General features: G+C 45.0%; 1 protein-coding gene across 2 annotated transcripts in view; it reads right to left on the reverse strand.

Annotated features, from left to right (window-relative positions):
• Wdfy4 (WDFY family member 4) overlaps positions 1 to 20,649 on the reverse strand; it is a 270,144-nt gene that overhangs the window by 139,326 nt on the left and 110,169 nt on the right. For both annotated transcript variants that reach the window (XM_042696276.1, XM_042696275.1), the window contains exons 33-39: positions 17,431 to 17,631; positions 16,781 to 16,895; positions 15,012 to 15,169; positions 12,890 to 13,128; positions 10,000 to 10,121; positions 8,633 to 8,818; positions 6,264 to 6,400 (exon numbers count right to left, since the gene is read on the reverse strand). In XM_042696276.1, coding sequence (XP_042552210.1) covers positions 6,264 to 6,400; positions 8,633 to 8,818; positions 10,000 to 10,121; positions 12,890 to 13,128; positions 15,012 to 15,169; positions 16,781 to 16,895; positions 17,431 to 17,631 — 1,158 coding nt within the window. The remainder of the gene's footprint in view (positions 1 to 6,263; positions 6,401 to 8,632; positions 8,819 to 9,999; positions 10,122 to 12,889; positions 13,129 to 15,011; positions 15,170 to 16,780; positions 16,896 to 17,430; positions 17,632 to 20,649) is intronic.

Below are 20,649 nucleotides of genomic sequence, written 5' to 3' on the forward strand. Positions count from 1 at the left end.
CCACCAGCCCCTATCAATCTTTCATAATTTCCTAAGTATGGTATCTTCCAATCTCCTGTGAATCCTCATCCAGCCTAACTTGCTGAATGCTATTGCAACTTTCCATTGTGGTGCTGAAAACAGCAACTGGAAGCCTGCCTGCTAGCTGCTCAATGCATAGAAATGTGAGCTAGCCTTCCCCCATGGGGTATGCTGCCTCTCCATGGGTATGCCACTTCTCATGAGTCCCTCCCCAGCTTTGATGGGAGGATAACCCGGAGTTGTCCTCCTCAAGAGAGAACCAGCAGGCTCCTTGCACAGGAGGCTGTGTACACATGTAGAGTATACAATAGATCTAGGGAGAAAATGGGAGAGATCCTGCTCTTTCATTCTGCTCAGAAAGAGGGATAAGGGCCTGCATCCATGCTAAGGGGTTCCCTCTCCTCTCCTGGGAGGACTCTCTCTCCACCTCCTCTGACTCCTAACTCTCTTTATCCACTACAGAATTCTACAGAAACACCTAAAACACATACCTCCCTGCCTCAGGGCCCCTCTCTTCTCAGAGTCATTACCTCTGCCTTCGTGAGCTTCTCTCTTCACACCAGCCTTGAGGACAATTTCCTTATGCATTCTTTTTTTTTGTCGGTCGTGGGGCTTGAACTCTGGGCCTGGGCGCTGTCCCTCAGCTCTTCAGCTCAAGGCGAGCGCTCTACCACTTGAGTTACAGCGCCACTTCTGGTTTTCTGGTCGTTTATTGGAGATAGGAGTCTCATGGTCTCTCCTGCCCGGGCTGGCTTTGAACCGCGATCCTCAGATCTCAGCCTCCTGAGTAGCTAGGATTACAGGCGTTAGCCACCAGTGCCCGGCTTCCTTATGCATTCTTTAGTGGTAGATCACTCCAGTTACTGCTCCTGCAGCCTTCCACCATCTCCCACCTAAACTATGCCACAGCCCCCGCGGGCCTTCTGCCTCAGTCTTCACCTTTAATCTACTTTGTAGGAACAGAAACAGGCCACTCCCCCTTCTACTCCCACCTCATATTACAAATCCCTCTAGCTTGGCCCAGGTACCCCGATCTGACCTCCTGTCTGTCTGCCTGCCTCGTACCTATCTTGCCCTTGCAATGCCCAGGCCTTCTCTTGCCAAAAAGCTTCCAATCTTTCGCCCTTCCACGTGCAGACCTGGGTACTATGCCCCCCACAGCCCTTCCTCACCCACCCCCAGCACCCCAGCACCCACTTTGTTTGCTAAGATTTTTCTTTCATGCTAGTATATTGGGTCAAGTACGATATGCTTAATAGTGGAGGATAATTTTAATCTGCAGAGGAACGATATTAAGGCTGGACAGAGGTTGGGCACCAGTGGCTCAGGTCCATATAGCTACTCATCAGGCTGAGATCTGAGAATCTCAGTTCAAAGGCAACCCAAGGAGAAAAATATGAGAGACTCTTATCTATCTATCTTATCAGTCAACTAGCAAAAACTGGTAGTGGAGGTATGGTTCAAGTTGTAGAGCACTAGCTGTGAGCAAAACAGACAAGCGGGCCCATGAGTCTGAACAGAACATTTCCATGTACCTAGCCCTCCCCTGGCTTCCTATAAATGGAAATAAGTATCATAAGCTGCCCTCATGTCTGCCACAGAGAAGTTATCAACAGTGACTTAGTACATCTTCAATGTATTAAACAACAATGTCTGCAATTGACCTCAGCAACTGATACAGGAAAAGCCACATTTCCTGCTGGGAAGAATGGCTGACCTAAGTGTGCACTAGGTTGCCCCAAGCAGAGCGTGGATATGACTTTTGGGAGCCTCAAGGGAGCCCGCATTTCCATCCTCAGTCCAACAGGCTGATACCTATGACCTTCATCATGCCAGGCACTATGACTTCATAGTGTGATCCCAGAAGGGACTGCAATAGAGCCAGGAGGAAAAGAAGAAAGAATATCATCCATGAATGGAAGTAGCATCTATCAAATCAGGCTTGTCTGGAAGCTCAGCTCACCGGCCTAGAAGAAAAGATTTTCTGCTTCAGATGAAGCTAGGTAAGAGGAATTATGAATCCAACATTGTATGTCTTGCTCCCAGGAACAATTTATCAGTACAATAGAGCTGTCAGCGCTGACATGATAAGGAATAACACCAAATGAATAATGCTTCCTCCAACACCAACTTCTTTAATTACAAACCTCTTCTTTCCAGAAGAAAGAGACAGAAGATGCGGAAACACCAATTTCATGCATTTGTGCCTGACTAATGTCTCCATGCTGCTTTTTCCAGATGGCGACCTCCTCGCTGGAGGGACTAATGATGTGGGCATATTTAGGGAAAAACCAATAACGGAGTCTTTAACCTTCAACAACAAAAAGCGTGTTGTACAAAATGTTCCTTGGGATACATTAGAAAATATCAATTACATTGCTCACTGAGGTGTAATCAGCTGTAATAATCAAAATTAATTTTTAAAAATAATTAAACAGACCCCAGGGCAAATAGTTGATGCTGTTATCCTATGACATCACAACGTACATATGTACCTGAGAACTTGAGTTCTCCGGAAATGACAATGGCAGGCAGCTCTTGGAGAAGAGTGATGGATGTATGGGCTCAGGGCTGGTGAGTTTCATCGCAGCCACAGAAGGGGCAGCCTTCTTCCCACTCCTTCTGGGTCCTCCCAGGTCTCTTATTGAAAAGTCTGTTCTATGTCAGGCCCTGTGCTCAGCCTAGACTGAGTTACTTGTCACGAATGCTGATAGAAAAAGCTGCAGTTGATTTTTTAAATTTTTTATTTACTTACTATTTATTTATTTAGATGTCAGTCCTAGGGTTGAACTCAGGCCCTAGGCACTCTCCCTTGGCTTTTTTGCTCAAGGTTGGCACTCTATCACTTGAGCCACACCCCATTTCTGGCTTTTTGGTGGTTCATTGGAGATAATAGAGTCTTACAAACTTTTCCGCCCTGATTTGAATCACAATCTTGGGATATAGGCCTCCTGGGTAGCTAGGATTATAGAGGTGAGTAACAGCACCTAGCTTGGTGCAGTTGAGTTTTAAAAAAAACACTGAAGCACAATTCCCTTTTTTTTCCCAAGCAAATCTCTCTCTGAGAATGCTTAATGTATTTTAAACTATAAAGTATAAATAAATCAGGTTGAAGGGAAAATGAGGGGAGGCCAAGAGGAAAGAAGCCAGTGAGAAGGGGTAAGCTTTACAGAAACTGATCCCATAAGGTATGTGCACTTATAACCCTAGACCAGGATATCTCTCTGCACTTCTGAAAATACAAAGCAGCAGACAGAACCACTTGAAAAATGTCTGCCACCACCCTGATAAAAACCACAGCTCTTTCTGATGCTAAGAGCAGAGGGTGATGACACCCATGGCTACCTGGAAGCTGGGAGGCCCCGAGGTCCCCTTATCCTGTCAACGCAGCCACACCAGCCTTTGCTGGCAGGCCCCCGCACGTACCTGCCTCAGTGCCAGTACAACTACCTTCTCTCCCTAACCAGTTCTTGCCTATCCATGACCTATTCATGAGCATTGGCAGCATCATATGCGGCAGCATCATATGCTTCCTAAGTTCTTTTTCTCTCTCCCTCTGTGTGTGAGAAAGAGACAGACAGACAGAGAGACAGAGACAGAGACAGAGTGTGTACTGGATCTTGAGCTCATACCATAAGCTCTGTCCCTTAGCTTTTTCTGTTTAAGGCTGGAGTTCTATCACTTGAGACATACCTCTACCTCTGGCTTTTTGGTGGTTGAGTAGAGATAAGACTTCACAGACTTTCCTGCCTGGTCTGACTTCAAACCTCAATCCTCAGATCTCAGCCTCCTGAGTAGCTGGGATTACAGGTATGAGCCACCTGCACACAGCCTGAGTTCACTCTTTGACCACATGACCTTGTGGCAGAGATGGCGTTGCCAGTCTCCTCCCTCTAATATCTTGTTCCTGTTCTACTACCCTAACTTTATCTAAACATTTCTTCATTACAAGGAGTACTGAACATTTATGGATTTGTTGATCAGCTTATTTCCAACTTTACTACTTAGAATGCAACTCAATAAAAGCAGAGAACAAGTCAGTTTTGTTCTCTGCCATAACCCTAGTGCTATAACCCTGCAGCAAGCAACAGGCACTTAGTAAGGATCTGATGCATAACTGAATGAGCAAAGTGTCTTCAGGAAAGCACTGCTCACTAAGTATGGTGATATGTGTGTGTGTGATCTCAGCACTTGAGAGGTTGAAGCAAGATCTTCAATTCCAAGCCAGCTTGGGCTACACATCAAGTTCAGGGCCATCCTAGGTTACTTAGTAAGACTGAGACTCAAAAAAAGAATAAAAATAAAAAACAAGCCAGGCCCTTGTGGCTCACACCTGTAATCCTAGTGACTCAGAAGGCTGAGATCTGAGGATCACAGTTCAAAGCCACTGGGCAAAGAAACTCATCTCCAATTGGCCACCAAAATGCCAGAAGTGGAAATTTGGCTCAAGTGGTAGAGCACTAGTTTAACAAAATATCTCAGGGACAGCACCCAGGCCCTGAGTTCAATCCCCAGGACCTGTATAAGATAAAATAATATAAACAAAATAAAAGTCCTTCACCACAGAACTTGAATAAGAGGAAAGGGTCACCCCCAGGTATAAGTAGCAAGTGCCTTACTGATCAGTGAAGTGTGGTTCTGATCTCACATCCAAGCTAGGCATTTTCTCCACTTACTGAGTCTTCAACCTCGGTAAGAAGACACCTCTTCCCCTAGCTGGCCAGCCTCTGGTGACTCGGTGGCCTCCTGTCACTGGTCACCATGGACAACAAATTCTGAGCAGGTAGACCTGGACCATCTCTATTCAAAAGTTCATGTACCTGTCAGCTACCTGCACTCTTCCCCAGGGAGCCCAACCCTTCACTGCTCAAAGTGATCCAGCCTACGATAGAGATAAGGAGATAAAGCCTGAGGAAGTTAAGGTGTTTGCCCATGATCTCCTGACCCAAACACCAATGCCTACAGCACCACAATCTGCTTCTGAAGACAAGTCCATGACCCCAGGGTTAGAATTCAGGACAGATTTTGTTGTCCAAAATGAGAACACATTTTCAGGTCAATATGTTCTTGTAGAATGGTACCCACTCTATCCAGTGGTGAAGTCCAGTTCTATAACCTTAAACCTTACCAAACATCATGCCTGTTTCCGCTACATAATACATGAGCCTAAGTCATGAACAGGCAGCGTGGCTTCTGCCTATGCATGTGCTTTCTCTCGGTCATCATCATTATCATCATCATCATCATCATCATCATCATCATCTGTAGCAGCTGCAGCCCTGCAAATCCTGGTGCCATGTTGTAAGGAAGCCCAATTCAGAGGGAGGACCCAGTGCAGGTGTTCTCCCCAAGAGCTCAGATAAAAGTCTCAGATTAAGGCCAGAGCAGCCACCAGATATGAGTAACAGAACCCAGCTGATGTTCCAGACATCATGGAACAGAGACCCCCCCCCCAACCTCTTCCTATGCCCCAGATCCTTTCCAAAGGTATCTCTAACTGCAAAAAGTCATTGCTGATATCCCTGGGTTTTAGGTTTGATTTGTTTTGCAACTTTCAAACAACAGATTAGAAAAATCCCAAAGGCTCTACCCATACACAATCAACAGGACCCACTGGTGTCTGTTAGAAATGGAGCCAAAGTGGGCAGGAAAGCTTCTGTCTTCGGATAGACTCACAGTTGGGTCTCACTGAGCAGCAGGCTAGGATCCTTTAAATACACAGAACCTCAGAAAAGACTAGCACTACAATTGTTTTGTTGTTGCTGCTGTTGTTGTTGTTATTGTATTGTGCTGGGGCTGGGACTCAAACTCAGAGCCTGCACAATGTCCCTTTACTTTTTCACTCAAGGCTAATGCTCTTCTTATAGGCTACACTTCCACTTCTGGTTTTTGGGTGGTAAATTGGAAATAAGAGTCCCATACACTTTCCTGTCTGGAGTTTGGCTTCAAATCACAATACTCAGATCTCAGCCTCCCATGTAGGTAGGATTACAGGCCTGAGCCACCAGCGACTGGTTTTTAACTCCCAAAGAAACACCTGCTTCTGGCCCCAAAGAAGATCCAAGATTAATTTCAAAGTGAAGCTACTCTAAGGCCTGGCTCCCTTACACATAGCCTAAATTAGGAAACCACATGCATACCCTCACACACTCTGAAGAAATGGATTTAGGTCATAGCCCATGACAGACAAAAGACAGTAGACACCAATGCCTGCCAACATGTAAGGACAAGTCTGGACTCACCTCTGCCTTGCACTCTGCGTCCTTGGCCGGCCGGCCGGGTACCAGTCTCATGGCTGAGGAAAGGCTCCCACTCCATGAAGTAACTTTGCTGTGGTGTGTGACACTGGAGCGACTGGCCAGAGATTTCTTCTCAGATGCTGGGGTCATGGAAGCAAAGCATGTCAGAGCTGCAGCTGAAGGCAAACTGTTTCTATAGTCTCTTTAGCCATCAAAGAGCCAGCTAGGGGCATGAGCACCATGCGTCTGACTCCACAGAAGGAGAGAGTTTGAGCTGCAGACTCATGCTGTTGTCCTTCAACCCCTTGGCTAAGAAATGCTGAGCAGGCTTCCAGGTCTCCTTCCAGATCTAGCTTAACTTCTACTTCCTTGTCATACTGACTTGTAGTGATATACTAGATAAGCCTCAGTGTTCTATTTTATAAAATGGGTTAAACAGTATCTTACCTCATAGGGGCATTATGAAGATTATGTAATGTTATGTGTTTAAAGGACCTGGGACATAGAAAGTGTTCAATATATAGGTTTTGGCCTGAGAGAGCTATCAGATCTACCCTATTATTTTATTCCACAAACTCTGTAGCATGGGAATATACGTTCTATTTTATTCTACTTTTCCTGAAATGGAATCTGGTGTTGTGCCTTCAAGTTGTACATGCATGGATTGCTATGGCTCACATGTGTTCCTTCCAAAATTCAGGTTGGAGCTCTGTCCTCACTGCAGTGAGATTAAGAAGCAGAGTTTTGGGAAAAGAGATTAAATCATGAGGGCTGAAGAAAACTAGTTGAGACCCTTTTTGCTTTTTCATTACTTCCCCCTGGTGAGCACACTTGGAGTTCCTTCCCTGAAAATGACACAGCACAAGCTCCACCCAGGAAGTAGACAGAGCCCTCCTCAGACAGTGGATCTGCTGCTACCTTGGCCTTGGATTTCCCAGCTGCCAGAACGGGGAGTGATACATGTTTATTACTTACAAATTATCTAGCCTATATTTTATTCAAGCAGCAAAAATATATTAGGAGACAGAGAGACAAGACACATGCATTTGCCAGGACCAATTTAGAAACCAATTAGGCAAGGATTCTATACTTCTTAACAGTCTGAGAAAATTTACATGAAAATAACTAATTCATGTATGTGTGTATAAGTGTGTATGTGTGTGTCTGTTTGCCTGTCATCTGTATGTATGTATGTCTGTGTTTATGCCAGTCCTGAGGCTTAAACTCAGGGCCTGGGCCTTGTTCCTTAGTTTTTTTCCTCAAGGCTAGTGCTGTACCACTTGAGCCAAACCTCCACTTTTAGCTTTTTTGATAGTTAATTGGAGATGAAAGTCTTACGGACTTTCTTGCCCAAGCTGACTTAGAACTGTTATCTTCAGAAATCACCTTCTTGAGTAGCTAGAATTACAGGTATGAACCACTAGCTCCTGACTAATTCTTAACTCGCTATGAATTTAATTTTGCTGAAAGACTCATAACAAGTACATGAGCCATAATTTAAGAGCAGTGACCTCTTCCAAAACAAATTAGAACCTCATTGCTGCTGTAGCATTGAGTGATATGAAGGCAAAAATATTAGATTATGATCACATTAATAGTTTGGGGATAAAGATGTTCACCTTATGAAATGACAGTACATAAAATATCTGAGGTCCAAGGTTATTGCATAACTAGGTACCAAGTTTCAAAACTGGTAGATAAACATCAGGGTAGAAACTAGAGTTAGTTCCGAGTTCCCGAGGCCAAGCCCCAGCTCTGATTCAAGGCCCATCTTTCTAGGAGACCACTGGGATCTACCCGCTTGGTTGAGTTTGAGCCTCCCTTTTCACTCAATAAGGAATGCAGTATTCATTCTTAGTGAGAAAAGACACATGAGGTTTAACTGATGTAAGTATCACCAAACAAAGGGCCAAGAAAGAGAGTCTGTGTAGCCAGGTGCTGGTGGCTCACATCTGTAATCCTAGCTACTTGGGAGACTGAGATCTAAAAATCACTATTCAAAGCCAGCCTGGTTGGAAAGTCTGTGAGACTTTTATCTCCAATTAACCAGCAAAATGCCAGAAGTGGAACTTAAGTGGGAAAGTGCCAGTCATGAGCAGAGAAGGGACAGCACCTAGGCTCTGAATTCAAGCCCTAGTACTCACACAGTCTCTCTCTCTCTCTCTCTCTCTCTCTCTCTCTCTCTCTCTCTCTCTCTCTCTCTCTCTCCCTCTCTCTCTCTCTCTCTCACACATACACACACACACACACACACACACACACACACACACACACTAAAAGAGCTTCAATGTAGCAAAGGCTCTGTGCCCTGAGTGGAACCTTGGGGGAATCTGGTTTGTTGTGACCCAGAAGCTCCCATTTCCTGGAGCTACCTAAGTAATGCTGCCAGGCTTTGAGCAATGTCTCCTCCCACAGTGGGGTGACCTCTTCAATCTTCACTTCTCTCTCCCCAGGTTTCACTGAGAGATCAATTTTGAAAGTATCTTCCAGTGTCTGCCGCCTCTGTGCCACGAGCTGCTGCCAGAGAGTTCGCACCATCTTCTGTATGTTATGCTGGACTAGAAGAGAGAGGGAGAGCACATAGCACAATCAGGTAGCCTCAGTTCCTCCTCCAGCGAGGATTAAGAGAAGGCCCATCAAGGCCACTCTTACCTACATGCTTCTCATTGTTCTGAACAAGCTCCAGCCAGAATCAAGATGCTGAGCCATAGAAAATGCCACCAACATCCATGCAGGTGGCCTTTTCCTGCTTCCAGCTGCCTACCATCATCCTGCTGGCCTCATAGGCCCAGCTTAGGAAATTGGGGTGGATGGGATCATAGATCCTCTTTTCCCACATTCTATTGGATACTTAAGAGATGCCTTGCATTATCCCTAGAGCCATGAGACCATCCCTGAACAACTCAGGAGCCAAATACCACCCCCAAACAGCTCCTCTCAACTTTTTCTCCCATGTTGGCCTCTCTGGGGAATGTTACAAAATGTCACAAAGCAAGGGAAACTTATGCTAGCCAAGTGGCAGAGGAAGGTTTATTAGGTTTATTATTATTTTTGTTCCCAGATCAAGAGAGAGATGCAGTGTTTCAAACACACAGAATTGATTGTTGTGTGTGTGTATGTATATATGCATGTGCACACACACTATACATTTCCCATCCCTATAATTTTATTTGAAATGAGTAAATCCATGAATAAGCTCCATCAAACTGAAAGTTTAGAGAAAGTAATGAGCTTTTATTCTTTCTCATTTAGTAGGAAACAATGAAAAAAGGTCACTAAGTGATAGCTTGAACCAGGTAAGATGACCTTATGCTTTCAAGTTATAGTGCAGTACACAAGGATTTCAGTAAATAGGAAGCTTCTAGACTAACCGTGTCTAAGCATAGAGCTTCTACTCCATCTGTCTATCTGCCTCCCCTTCCTTTCCTCCCTCCCTTCTTCCTCCCTCCCTCCATCCATCCACCCATCCATCCATCGTTTTCCATTCCATTTCTAATTCATTATTATTATAGCATGTTATAATAATAACATTATCTGCTGGCTTAACTTGTTGTACCACTCCATCCCTTGGATTTCCTAGCCCCTCTCTTGACTTACATTCATAGTATTCCCTTTCTTAATGGGAAAGAAAAATAAACTCAAGAATACAACACTATAGTTATGACTATACATCCATACCTATCATGCGGGGGAGGAAGGAAGTACAACAACAGCAACAAAAATGTAAAATAAAGCTTACCATCACTCAAACTTGGGAGATCTTCTTCCTGTTTTTCTTTTACCTCTTCATTAGGGACAAGGAAGACTTGATGGTAAGGAGTTATTCTAGGCTTGGGCTCCAATCCAAATCCTTCTGGATAACTAGTAGACACAAGAGTTCCCATTACAAACTCAAATCCTCTTGGGACCATTCCAAGTTCTCCATTACAAATAACAGGGCAGAGTTTGGATTAATGGGAAAGGAAACAGCAAAATACTCCATATGCACCCATGAAAAAGGAAGTAGGAAATGTGAAATGAGTCTAATGGAAAGGGGAACTCTGATCAAGAGGCAGTGGACACTTAGACGGACACCTCAAGTTGTCATCCCATGTGCAACCTTTCAAAGTTCAGAAAAATAATATATATATAAAACAAAGAATTATATATTTCCTATGACATCTTACAGTGATATATTTATAACATATAACTTTATGCATTGTAATTCAATTCTTTTGTCGTTTCTCAGTTACAATTTTTTTTTACTTATTCATATGTACACGTTATTATTTCTTAAATCTAGGTAAAGACATTTAAGTCAATAAAATTCTAGGAGAAAATAAAACAACAACAACAAAAAAAACCAAATTAATGCCTTGAAACTCAACACTGATCGATATGGACAAAGATGTCAAACTAAATTAAAGCAAACACCTTGTAACAATTTCCCACTGCTGATTCTGTAGAATGGTTTTCTGCATAGTGGAAAAACAACTCTTGCTTTTTTTTTTGAGGGGGGGGGGTCCGGTCGTGGGGTCTGAACTCTGGGCCTGGGCACTGTCCCTCAACTCTTCAGCTCAAGGCTAGTGCTCTACCCCTTGAGCCACAGTGCCACTTCCAGCTTTTTGCTTATGTGGTGCTGAGGAATCGAACCCAGGGCCTCATGCATGCAAGGCAAGCGCTCTACCATTGAGCCACCTTCCCAGCCCAAAAACAACTCTTTCTTTGAAATCTGCTTTATGTTTCCATCAGGTTTCTGAGCCATCCTTCCCCGATTCCTTGTCAAAACTAGCCATGTTTGTGTGGGACTGTGTTCATACCGTGAAACCAGAATGTCTTCATAGGTACCCAGCCTGTGCAATTGCATGGGGTTTTACACTTTGAAGAGTCTCACGTTTAGACTCTGCCCTACCACCTTAAAATTCTTAGTAATTGTTAATATGGGCTTCACATTTAAATTCTGCCAAGGTCCCACACAAAAGGCAGCCAATTATAAACAGGAGCAAAACGGTTTAGATATTAGATTCCCCAGAAACTGTGCTCCGGGTTATAGGGTTGTCTCAGTTCTGTTAGTGTCCCTGTTGTTTCTTTCAGGATCCCCCACCTGAGCTTCCTGAAACAGAATAAACACTGAGAAAATGTCTGCATGCTGAATCTAAAATGACAAACCTAAAAATGAAAAAGACATCAACACAGAAGACGACCTATTTTGAAATGTCTAAAAATAAAGTCACGCTGAGATATGGGTGCCCCCTTTGCTGCGTGGAGGTCTAGGGAAAGTGATGCTCCAAGCACACGAATCCAGTTAGCAATTTCAACCTTCTTACCTCTGCTTTCAAGATAAAAGAAAACCTAATAAATTCTTCCCACACAGAAAAGAAAAAGCTCCTCAACTTGAACCATACACTAAAATGGGTCTTTTAATGCAGACAAATAAAAAGATACATGCTTTTACAGTAATAAACAGAATAGCACATAGGACAAGTCCTCTAGGCTGGAGAGCTCCTCAGTACTTTCCAAAGATAGTTGGGAGAAGTCATCTCTCCAGGTAGGGATGGAATGTTGTTTGCTTGTTTCTTTCTTTCTTTTTTTTTTTTTTGGTCAGTCATGGGCTTGAACTCTGGGCCTGGGGGCTGTACCTGAGCTCTTCAGCTCAAAGCAAGTGCTCTACCACTTGAGCCACAGCACCACTTCCGGTTAATTGAAGATAAGAGTCTCATGGACTTTTCTGCCCAGGCTGGCTTTGAGCCACGATCCTCAGATTTCAGCCTCCTGAGTAGCTAGGATTATAGGCATGAACCACCAGCGCCTGGTTGTTCGTTTGTTTTTTCAAATGATCAAGCTTAAAAAGGACAAGAGTAAAGTGTAGTATCACAGCCTCTTCTCCTACACGCAGCCTGGCTCTCTTGATAAGAGATAGTGTTCAACTCAGGAGGCTGAGATCTGAGGATCATGGTTCAAAAACAGGCAGGTCAAGAAAGAATATAGAGCACTTATCTCCAGTTAATCACCAAAAAGCTGGAACTGAAGGTATGGCTCAAGTGGTAGAGTGCTAGCCTTGAGTAAAATTGCTCAAGGACAGTCTCAGACCCTGAGTTCAAGTCCCAATCTATCACACACACACACACACACACACACACACACACACACCTGCGCACTCACGCATGTACATTCCAATGAAATATAATTCAAAATTGTGGAAATGAAGTAAACTATTTCATGGTGATTCTGATTACTCAGTCACATAGACAAAGCTAGGTGTTGGTGGCTCACTCCTGTAATCTTAGTTATTCAGGAGGTTGAGATCTAAGGATCATGGTGCAAAGCAAGCTCATGAAGGCAAATCCAAGTTATGCTTATCTTCTATTAACAAGCAAATAAAAAGGCTAGAAAGTATGGCTCAAATGGTAGAGCACAAGCCTTATGCAAAAAAGCCAAAAGAGAGTGCAAACTTGTGAGTTCAAGCCCCACTATCGGCATACGCCACACACAAAAGTCACATGGGCAGTTTGGAGATAACCTAGTACATTCTTAAATGTTGCACAGAATTTGGATGGCCAGGTAAACCAAAGGTGTCTACTATTAATACTAACCTCAATCAAGTACCAGTCTATATGTTGGCAGGAAGGAGCCAAGCCAGCCACTCTTACCTTCTCACACTTAGCAGCAGAAGACAATGCATGACACACAGCAGGAAGCTGATGTTGGAATTGTACGTGGCAAAGATAATGTCCCAATGTTCCTGGAGGAAGCTCAGGATACTGAAGAGGCCCAGACACTCTGACAGAGACTGCTGGGGCTTGGACAAGCAATAAAGAATAACTTTATTTAAGCTGCTGTATAAAGCGCTGATGAGAGTGTCCCTTTGAGAAGATGTGTTCTCGATGACCTGTGTCATGAAAAATAAGACATATACACATACTTATGAAGACTTTACAATCTCACCCACTGACCAAGTATATCACAGAAATGATAGTAGCAAAAACCAACACCTGAATTTTACAAAGGACTATTTCCATCTACCTGTGGATTTCTGTTTAAAACAAAGACTTCTATGTAAAAGTCAATTCAGAATCGAGGCAAAAAACTTGCATTAAATAAATAAGGAGCTAAAAGTTTGCCACTGTTACATTATGGAAAACATATCTGGGTACCAGGGATTTCAGACATATTAGCATATGATTAATATTTAGGATATGAGGATATGCTATTAGTAATATCAAATTAATTATCATTATCATGTATAAAGAGGTTATAGCATTCCTACAATTATATTCAGAACTGATTGCAGCAATCTACATAAATTTAAATTATTATCTCTTGTCTGGCAGTAGAGGCTCATACTTATTATCATAGCTATTCAGGAGGCTGAGATCTGAGGATCTCCGTTCAAAGCCAGCCCAGGCAGGAAAAGTCTATAAGGCTCTTACCTTCAACTAACCAACAAAAAAGCCAAAAGTGAAGCTATGACTCAAGTGGTAGAGAGCCAACCTTGAGCAAAATAGCAAATGGACAGGACCCAGGTCCTGAATTTAAACCCTAGTACTGGCATAAAATAAATAAATATATATATTATGTAAATGTCATGGCTTGGGGGGGCCAGATCCTATGATCACCCACTTAGAGTTAAGAAGCCAGAGAGTGAGTAGGAACACCACCAAACACTAGCTATGTCTTTATTTTCCCCTCCTATATCATCCAGAGGAAATGTGGCCCAGTGGGTTTTAGTTCATGAAAAACTTAGAGAAGGAGCCAGAAGGTCTCTAGCACAGATCCCTTGGCACATCTATTTGGCTTTAGTAAAAAGATTCACTTCTCACTCTATCAGGAAAGTCATCGTTAGATACAGGGGGACAGATGTGAGTGGTGGACATTTCTCCACTATTCAACACAGTTGCCTTTCAGCCCTTTGGGAGTTGTGGTTATGGTTTCATTCTCTCTAGCTTCTCCAAATGGACTGCACCTCTCAAAATGAGGTTAAGCTTTTGGGCATGCCTGGCAGCCACTGAAGAGCAAGATGAGGGGCATAAGGAGATCTGTGAGCCTGGGCCTGACATCCCTGAAGGCCTGGGGACCCATTCTTTGTGGTGAAGTTTTCTTTTGACCATCAGGAGCTCTTTCCATTTGCAACACTGTTCTCCAAAAGACTGATTTTAATACTTTTTTTTTTTTTTAAGAATTAGTCCTGGAGCTTAAACTCTGGAATTGGGCACTGTCCCTGAGCATTTTCACTTGAGCCAAAAAGCTCAGGGACAGCACTCAAGTCCTGAGTTCAAGCCCCAGCACTGGTAACATGCACACACACACACACACACACACACACACACACACACACACACACACACACACACACACACACACACACACAGAGAGAGAGAGAATCCTGCCTGCAGACAGAAGTGGATATTAAGAAAAAAATGAACTAGCTATAAATGAGGAAAGGATTTCTGAATCTTCCTTTGCTGATAAGGAATAATAATTAATGGGAAGCTAACAATCCCAGTTAAAACTAAACAGGGCAGAGAGGGCAGGAGTACTTGCAAGAAGCTGGGAAGACTCTGGATGGCCCAAGGGAGAGTCCAACAGCTCACCTACTGGCCGCTAGGTTTATAATGGGCCTTCAAAGGTCTGCCCTTTTCTCCCACCTGAGGTGCTGTATCAGCCAAGAACAGCAGACTCAGCTACACCAATGAGCAACATTTCAGGTCATGCCAGGAAGCATCCCTGCCTGTCAGCAGATTTTTTGCCACGCCAGCCAGCCCAGGTTCTTACCACCATGATGTGTTCTGTGATGAAGAGAAGGATGTGTCTGGGGTCTGCTGAGAACATCCCACTGTACAGCTTCTCCACCAGCTTTTGGGTAAAGTAGGAGATGTTTGCCAGGGAAGGAGCAGCAGCAGCTTCCATGTTTGGCTGAGACTCTTTACTTCCTGGTTGGGGTGAGAAGGCAGAAGATGAAAGGGATGGGGGGGTCAGTATGTGTGTGTGTGTGTGTGTGAATACAAGGTCTGGGCACTGTCCCTTAGATTTTTCACTCAAGGCTGACACTTTATCACTTGATTTACAACCACACTTTTTGGTAGTTAATTGGAAATAAGAGTCTCACAGACTTTCCTGCCCAGGCTGGCTTTGAACTGCAATCTTCAAACCTCAGCCTCCTGGGTAGCGAGGACTAAAGGTGTGAGGCACCAGCACCTGGCTCAAGATGAGAGCTTAAATCCCTTGGAGCCCCTTGTGGTAACCATGTCCTTTTCACCTGCATAGGCCTTTGCTCCAGAGTCTTTGGTAGATGCCCAGTGAGCCCAGGTATATTCAAATTGAAAGGATCTCCCACAATCCAGTCAGTAATACAAATCACATGATGAGAACCCAGGCATGGGAGACATTTCTTCCAGGGGCTGCTCATAAGGAAGATGGAGAGAATCTCATGCCTGAGACAAATGAGCATGCGTGGCCATGACATGGGGCCCTACTGTCATGGTGGGCCGAGGATAGAGCTATAGAGTCTAGTGAAGTGCTTCCCATTGGAACTCACGGACTGAGAGCCTAGAGATCTCGACTAATCTCTGGAACCCCACCCCTACCCCCACATTAGCTATGATGGGCATCTCCACTCAGTAGAGGTCTTCATTCCAGGCCATACCTGCTGCGGCCTGGGAACCAAGGTTGCCGTACGACATTCTTGCTCCTCCCCATTTCCTACCTCTCTGATATTCCAGGAGAAAGGCCAAAAGTGTGGCAAGGAAACCTCCCCCAAATAAGTCATGCTCAAAAATGCACAGGAAGGACTTTTGACTAATCTGGAGATAGCACACCTGCTCTTAGAGCTAAACTTTTACAGTGAAGCCCCAAGTGCAAGTTCTGGGGGCAATGGTAACTCTTCATCTAATTCACTTGTTCCAGAAATGTTTATTGGGCATTTAGTCTCAGCCCAGGTGCAGAGCCTCAGATCTCATTAAAGGAATGTTCGTTTCCATCATTCTTAAACATGCAAAGGAGCCACATTTCCACTGGAGAGGAGAACTGCTTTTTTTTTTTTTTTTTTGGTGCCAGTACTAGAATTTGAACTCAGGCTTAGGCTTAGGTGTGTCCTTTAGCTTTTTCACTCAAGGTTGGTGCTCTACTGCTTACACCACACCTCCATTTCTGGTTAGTTGGAGATAAGAGTCTCAAGGACTTTCCTGCCAGGGCTGGCTTTTGAATCCTCATCCTCAGAGCTCAGCCTCCTGAGTAGCTAGGATTATAGGTGTGAATCACCAGTGCCCAGCTTAGGAGAAGAAACAATTTTAGGTCAGAGGATAGAGAACTTTCTGTCTCTGAGTGGCATAGTGATAAAGAGATATATCATGGGAAATAGCAAATACCGCCATCCTCTCTCGGGGTGTCCTGGATGCCCATGTGTGGTACCATGAAGAGACTAACACACTGAGGGGAGCGTCTATCCTATCGCTGGGGTCAGTGGGTGGGGGGCACGCTAGCTTTCCTGCTCAGCTCAGTGGCCTAGTGTCAAGAATGGGGGGCACAGGGAAGCACCCACTCACCTCTGAGGATGGGCATGCTGCTTGTGCTCATTGTGTGAAACACTTCCATGGTGGAAAGCAGGACCTCAGACTGGAAGTCTCGCTTCTGCTGACTGGTGGCACTGTGTGGAAAAGCCTAGAAACATGGCCCAGGATGGAGATAGCTGCTTCATGGCCTCTACATCACCTCCTATGCCTGGCAGGTACACTAATTAATATTCCAGCCCCTGTGAGTGTGGTCTAGCTTTTTTGTGGGGTATTGCCCTCTCCCAGCCATACCCACTTCCCAGAGGGAGGAGGCAGTGGAGGGCAGCCCCAGGCTCCAAGTCTGAAGCCAGCTCTCTGGACACACCAATGTCCCTTTAAGACCCAACTGAGCCTATCTGAGGGCTACCTTCTCCCCTTGCTGTTTTCCCTAACACCACCACCAATAAATCATGCTGTGCAAGCTTCTGCTGGGCTTGAAGGGACCCTGCAATCCTCATGTGTTCACCAGGGCCTGTGCTTCGCAGGCCCCACCCCACCCCTCTGTAGGCCTCGAAGGCAGCCCTCTTCCCCCAACTAGCCAGCTAGCACCCCTTGGGCCTGGCATACCCAGCCCTCTGGACCTGTCCCTTCTCTGGCCACACCCACTGCCTGTGGCCACCAGCCTCTTCCCCCATTCTACCCACCTCCAGGAACACATCTAGGGGCAGCCACTGCTTGGGGCTGGAGGCTCCCAGCAGGAGCTCCTTCAAGAGGCTCTGTGTGAACTCTCTCAGCTGCCTCCAGGCAGGGTGTGACTTGGCAGGCACCTGGAGACTCTCCCTGGGGCTGTCACCTTCCTCTGTGGCCCCAGAGCTGATGATGTTCCTGGACTCAACCACAGCACCCTCAAAGACAGGAGACAAACCATGTGCGATCAGCGAGCCCTGTCTGAACACTTTTCCCTCTGCCTGTGTCTGGGCACCGGCAGGATGCCACTACACACTGAGCTTCTGCAGAGTTTTGTTTGGCCCTGTGAGGGGGCTGCTAGGGCCTGGGCATCTGAGCTAGGTAGGTGTGATGCAAGGAAATTGATCCACTAATCAAAGGCTCAAGGCATAAGTCCCTTTGTTCCACCGGTTGCTCATCCATTAACAACTAAAGCCAGACACCAGTGGCTTATGCATGTAATCCTAACTACTCAAGAGGCTGAGATCCGAGGATCACGGTTTAAAGCCAGTAAGACTCTACTAGCTACTTAATCACCACAAAGCCAGAAGAAAGAGGTGTGGTTCAAGTGGTAGATAGCTAGCCTGGAGTGAAAAAGCTCAGAGATAGCATCCCAGTCCTGAGTTCAAGCCCTAGGACCAGCATAAAAACAAAATCAAACAATCACCACAAAAATCCAGCAACTAAAACATGCCCTCACACAGGATTGGTAGCCATGAAATGAGAAAATGTTAAAAGTGACCATGCCTGGCTCCTAGAGGATAGAAGTGGGCCCTGCCTTGTGGTGGTCTCCCCTACCTTGCCTCCTTCCTAGGCTAACAGACAGGACCTCCCCGCTGAGAGATGGAGAAGCTACAGAATCTTCCCCTCACCTGCCTATGGGCTTTGGCACTCCCTGGGGTCATGACAAGAGGGCACTGCCCCCAGGCCACCCCGGAGATGCCAGGAGGCTGAGTGACATGCCCAAGGACACTGGGGCAGGACCTCCTGACTCCCAGCCATGGACTTCACATGCACATTCATCAGTTGGCACCTCCCTCTGCTCATTCATAAAATTAATGCAGCCCTTCTTAATTAAGCCATAAAATGAATTTAATGGCACCTAGGGAGGCGGTGACTGCATTAATTAGCTCCTTGCGGCCTGGCCTGGAAAGATGCCATATAAATTCACAGCAAACCGAAGTCTTTTTGCTGCCAGGCTCCAACATGCGGTGAGACTGTCACATTTTCTGTGAAGCAAAGGTCTGACAGCGCTACTTGGAGCTGGGACAAGGTGAGGAGGTGTGATGAGGGGGGTGCCCCAACATGGAACCTGGCTGGCCCTCCAAAGTATTTAATGTCTGGAAAGGTGACTTCAGGCCAGATCCTTCCTCAGGCAGTAGCTAGTATCTGTGGGGAGATGCTAGATTCTAAAAGTGTGTGCTTGGCTGGCACCCAACTCCACAGATGGCAAGCCTGGCTCTGGGGCCCGGAGCTGAGGTGACCTGAGCATCAAGGTTGTCGTGTCAGCCTGTGAACTCAGGGCCTTGACTCCTACACAGGGCAGCCTGTAGGGCTGGCCCAGGCCACCTGGCATCTGTGTGCATCCCCATCACTCCCAGCCAGCATTTCTGTGCTTGTCACTGGCTATTTAGTGAGTTACTTGAATGAACATTAAACCATTTTGAAGTCACTTTATCTTCTTTGCAAATGTTCTAGTCATTATATCGTGTGTGTGTGTGTGTGTGTGTGTGTGTGTGTGTGTATGTGTTGTATGTTGTATACTGGTGGTACTGGGGCTTGAACTCAAAACCTAGGCACTATCTTGGAGCTTTTTCCCTCAAGGTTAGTGCTCTACAACTTGAACCACAGCTCCACTTCCAGCTTTTGGATAGTTAATGGTAGAAAAGAGTCTAGCGGTTCAAAGCAAAATCCTCAGACCTTGGTCTTCTGAGTAGCTAGGGTTACAGGTATGACGCACAAACATCTGGCTATTTAGTTTTTTCATTAGAAGTAACTACAGTCATTCCTCAATATAAATGGAGAGTGCTAGAAATCTTGTAGGATACCAAATTTCTCAGGTGCCCACATCCTTTACAAAACATGGTGTGGTATTTGCACAGAAGCTGAGCACTCTCCTCTCTGCTTTAAAATCTCTACATTAATACTTAACACAATGAAAGTGACAGGGTAGACTTGTACACTGTGTTGTTGTTTTTTTGTTTTTGTTTTTGTTTTGTCGGTCATGGGGCTTGAACTGGGCCTGGGAGCTGTCCTTGCACTCTTCATTCACTTTTGGTTTTCTAGTGGTTTATTGGAAAACAGAATCTCAAAGACTTTTCTGCCTGGGCTGGCTTTAACTGTGATCTTCAGATCTCAACCTCCTGAGTAACTAGGATTACAGGCATGAGCCACCGGCACCCGGCATACACTGTGTTGTTTAGGAAATGATAATGAGAAAGTATCTGTACATGTTCAGTCTAGACCAAATTTTTTTAATGTTTTCTTTCAAAGTTGATTGAATTCTCAGGTACAGACCCCAAAGATACAGAGAGATGCCTGGACTCTTAAATTTTGACTATTTAATTTGTTTGTGTGCCAGTTCTGGGGCTTGAACTCAGGACCCGGGTACTGTCCCTTAGCTTTTTCACTCAAGGCTAGCAATCCACCTCTTGAGCCACAGCTCCATTTCTAACTTATTCTTGCTTAATTGGAGAAAAAGTTTTATGGACTTTCCCCTGCCTGGGTTGGCTTCAAACCAGGTCTGAGTCTCAGACCTCCTTCCCCTATGTAGCTAGTATTAAAGGCATAAGCCATCAGCACTTAACTTGAATATTTAATTTTATAACTGCCATAATGGAAAGGACATAAGCTTTGGGTCACCTACTGATTGTAGGAGATATAGCACAGCATTCTGTAGGATGGCCTTATGACTCAAAGACACTGAGCATTGTCTCTTCAAAGCTCATTGCCCACACACCTTCATTGAGTACTACTGGGGTTACATTAAAGCACTGGGTCCAGGCCTGGGCTCAAGAGGCAGGTGCTGCTGCTATTGATAAACTTTAGGAATGAATAAGTTTTTCATTCATTCGTTTGATAACATAGCAAATGATTAATGCCCAGCTCTGCGATTCTCTTGGATCGTAAGTCCCCACACATGCATATATATATACCATGAAAATTGTCTTCGGAATGCATTCCTCTAGCTACCATTA

Source organism: Dipodomys spectabilis, unplaced genomic scaffold (assembly GCF_019054845.1).
Source record: "Dipodomys spectabilis isolate Male_0828 unplaced genomic scaffold, ASM1905484v1 ptg000207l, whole genome shotgun sequence".
In the NCBI taxonomy this organism is placed as follows: Eukaryota; Metazoa; Chordata; class Mammalia; order Rodentia; family Heteromyidae; genus Dipodomys; species Dipodomys spectabilis.